The sequence below is a fragment of the Cucumis melo genome, chromosome 8 (genome assembly GCF_025177605.1).
Source record: "Cucumis melo cultivar AY chromosome 8, USDA_Cmelo_AY_1.0, whole genome shotgun sequence".
Lineage (NCBI taxonomy): Eukaryota > Viridiplantae > Streptophyta > Magnoliopsida > Cucurbitales > Cucurbitaceae > Cucumis > Cucumis melo.
In genome coordinates this window covers 10,401,691-10,405,553 of record NC_066864.1, presented here as the reverse complement: position 1 = coordinate 10,405,553, position 3,863 = coordinate 10,401,691, and the positions used below count along the sequence as shown (strand labels likewise).

Below are 3,863 nucleotides of genomic sequence, written 5' to 3'. Positions count from 1 at the left end.
GATTCACGATTATAGATCAAATTTGAGAGTATTCTTACAATAATATTTCCTACAATATTACAATGAGAGGTTTTAGTTACTACATGAATTTGTTACTATTAATTACTCATTTACTAGAGGATAGCCCTACAACTATAAGCATAAACTAATTTTTTTTTAAACGATTTTACTATTCAACTTTAAAGATGGGTAGTTTTTCTAAATTAAGAATCTTGTAACTAACTTCTATAAATTATGTTTAATTGAACTTATTTTAACCATTTTAATATGCACTTTTTGATTTGGCGAGGTTCAATCCTCCATTTTTCATTTTTTTTTAAGAAAATGCCCAATAATTATAAGGTGGAAGATGGGGCTATTAACCTTGTAATTGACCTCTTATCCACTAACTTTGATTAAAATGTCAGTTTTTGATAGTTGAACCATTTTAATTTTCAATTTTACAACTTGTGAGAGCGGACAATATTTTACCTTAATTAAGCCATACAAAAAAAAAAAAAAAAGAAAAGAAAAAAAAAACAATAATAATAGAGAGAATCCTAGAGGTTTGAAAAATTAAAGATTAGGAAGATTTTGGTTGAATATAATATGGGGGAAAAGAATAGGGAGTTTTTTTTAGGGGTTTAATATTTTGCTTGCCTTGTAATTCAAAGTATATCATCTTGGAAAAATATTGCAAGATTTGGTGAGGAAATCTGGTCGGATCTTGCTTTGTGGGATGTGGATTTTGGTGGGTCTTTGTTTGCAGTACAAAGCCATTCATCTCTTCTCTTCTTCTTCTCTTTCTCCTTCACCCTCCATTGTTTCCCTTTCAAAAACCCACCTAATTAACCTTCGTATTTCATTTCTCTCTCAAAAATCCCCTTCTTCTTCTTCTTCTTCTTCTTCTTCCTCTGCTATGGGATCTTCTGTTGCTGCAATGGGCATGGTCCCCGACTCCAAATTCCATGTTCTTGCTGTTGATGATAGCGTTATTGATAGGAAATTGATTGAAAGACTCCTTAAAACCTCCTCTTACCAAGGTATATACAGTGGATGAATCGAATCAAAGTCCTTTTGGGAATTTCGGATTTTGAGATTTCTGTTTTTCTTATGCATTTTTGTGTTCTTTTCTATGGCAGTCACTACGGTTGATTCTGGGAGTAAAGCTCTGGAGTTTTTGGGTTATGACCCTGGAAATGGCTCGATTCCTTCTGTTTCATCTAACCATCACCATCATCATCAGGTTTGTTTTCTTTTTTGTGATTTGATCTGGTTTTTCTGAATGTTTTTTCCCATCTGGGGGTTTCGGAATTTCATTCATTTTTTGGTGGGGGTTCTTGTTTGCTTACTTTTTTTTTTCCCTTTCTGTTGTGGGTTTTCTTCAGGAAGTGGATGTGAATCTTGTAATTACTGATTACTGTATGCCTGAGATGACTGGCTACGATTTGTTGAAGAAGATCAAGGTATGTTGCCTCATCTTCTTGCTTTTAATACCTTTTATGTTTTGTACTGCATAACAGATGTTTGTTGAAATGCCTCTGAAAGGAAATCTGCTTTTCTTATGCTAAAATTAGAATGCTAGCTACTTGGCTCCATGTTGTATCTAGAGTTTTTGAGATTTTGTTTATTTTTGGTAACATAATCCAAGAAACTACATATGGAATTCTGAAAAGTTATTTTCTAGTCAAAGAAACTGAGCCTTGGAGATGTTTTTGAAGAAGTTTCTCTGGTTTTGCAGGGGTCTACAGCTTTGAGAAACATACCTGTTGTGATTATGTCATCTGAGAATGTGCCTGCCAGAATCAATAGGTAAGAAAGAGAGTAAATATATGTTGTCGTTGTTGTTGATGATGATGGTGATGCAATTGTTCTTGTGAGATGTGGTTGAATTATGACATTTTGGTTAACAAGTATTGTTTATGTTTGAATCTAATTGAAGGGTGGTTTTGATGATTGGAAACAGATGCTTAGAAGAAGGAGCAGAAGAATTCTTCTTGAAACCGGTCCGACTTTCGGATGTCAACAGGCTTAGACCCCACATGTTAAAAACCAAACTCAAATGTGACAAACTAGAAAGAACATCAGAAGACCACCCTGATTCAAGCCAATCTCAAGCACTAGAACAACAACAACCACGTGAACAAGAACAATCACAACCGCTACTGCAGCAGATCTCGACATCCCTGCAAGATCAAGATCGGATACAATCTGTACCACTTCTGCCAACACCACCACAGGAGCAAGAACAGTTGCAGTTACTCCCACCAACACCGCCTCAACAATCAAACAACAAAAGGAAGGCAATGGAAGATGGACTTTCTCCAGATAGAACAAGGCCTAGATACAATGGAATTACCACCATGGTGTAGTTAATAATGGGAAAACTTTTTTTTTCTTTTAAAATTTTCTTTTATTTTTATTTCTACCCATTTTCATCTCAATGCTGGTTAATACAGGCTCTCCTTAGGAATGTAGAGATCAGAATGGTTTTTCTGTATACATATTTCTCATGGAAATATTCCCTTCCCAATTTTGTCAAGCTAATCAAAATCACGACAACAAAAATTAAAAAAAAAAAGAAAAAAAGATATGATGAGTTGTAGCTGTAGATTTCTTTGACATTACCCGATTTCTTGTTTCTAAGTTCATTGATGTCAATTTGCCAGAGCTTATAATCTTCTGACCTTTTCACTTTCTACTTTCTGTAAGGTTGAACTGTATTGAACTGGTATGATCTGATTTGTAGCTATGTAGTTTCTGGTTACATTCATGGTTAAACTGTAATTTGCATTGTTACATCAGTTGCATATGGAGTATAGGAGAGGTAAATGAATAAATTGAGATCACATCAGATGAGATATGGTTAAGACTTGTATCAACAATGTATACTTTTTTTTGTAGTGATACAACCAAAAGGATTTCAAAGCTAAGCAGGCTTGGCATAGTTCTATGTTGGATGATCTTTAGAAAAATGTCCTAAAAAGCATGGGAGTAATGAAAAATATTATTAAAAACCATGTGTTGATTTGTAGGTAGTCGGGATAATATTCACTCTTAGAAGATAAATAAGGATGACACTGATGTGACTTGGGCTTTAGGGCATTACAAATCTATCTCTCGATTGATTTAGTTGGTGTAATTGTCAAAACCATACATTTAGAGTCGGAACCCATTTTAGTAGAGCTGGAACTTTTTGGTTCTTATGTATTTGTCACGTTAGTCTTCGTCTTGTTATAAATGTCCCAATTAGTAGGTCTCGTTGGATACAAAATCCGATATATCAACCATTGGTGTGTAAAGGAAGCCGAGTCTTGACATGACACTACATTGACATTCATGATAAAGAATGGAAGTTTTTAAGAGTGCTAGGAGAAAGTTACAAACACTAAAAGAACAAAATATCAAAATTTATTTATTACATGTTAGATTTAAGCATATAATTTAATTCTTGGAGGAGGAGGATTGTAAACATTTCCTTAATTTGACTGATTGACTTAAAAATTAAGCTAACATTTCATTGGAAACATGAAATATGTCATGTTTTCAGACCCTAACAAACTATTACCAAGGAAGTGAAAGAATGAGTGAGAGCGTGATCAAAAAAATCAGGAAAGGAAATATAGAGAAGCATGAAAATAAGAGCGAGAAGTAAAAAGTTAAAAAAACCAACAAAATCTTGATTCTTTGGTAATTTTGTTTAAATATGAAATTTTAGGTCATTCGTACAAAAACTCAAATTTCAATACTTTGTTCAGTAAATTATATTCCTAATAAGAATGTAACAAGTAATGACATTGTGACATTACTTCCTAGGTAACTTTGTAGAGATATTAATCTTTGTTAGATGAATTTAGAGAATGATACTGGCATACTGCTATAGG

At 33.6% G+C, this 3,863-nt stretch overlaps 1 protein-coding gene across 1 annotated transcript; it reads left to right on the top strand.

Moving 5' to 3' along the window:
- Positions 1-559: 559 nt before the first annotated feature.
- LOC103495811 (two-component response regulator ARR8-like) lies at positions 560-2,512 on the top strand. The gene is made up of 5 exons (XM_008457478.3): positions 560-1,022; positions 1,122-1,225; positions 1,368-1,445; positions 1,721-1,791; positions 1,946-2,512. The coding sequence occupies exons 1-5, from the start codon at positions 719-721 to the stop codon at positions 2,349-2,351; spliced, it is 963 nt and encodes a 320-aa protein (XP_008455700.1). The 5' UTR covers positions 560-718; the 3' UTR covers positions 2,352-2,512.
- The last annotated feature ends 1,351 nt before the right edge of the window (positions 2,513-3,863 follow it).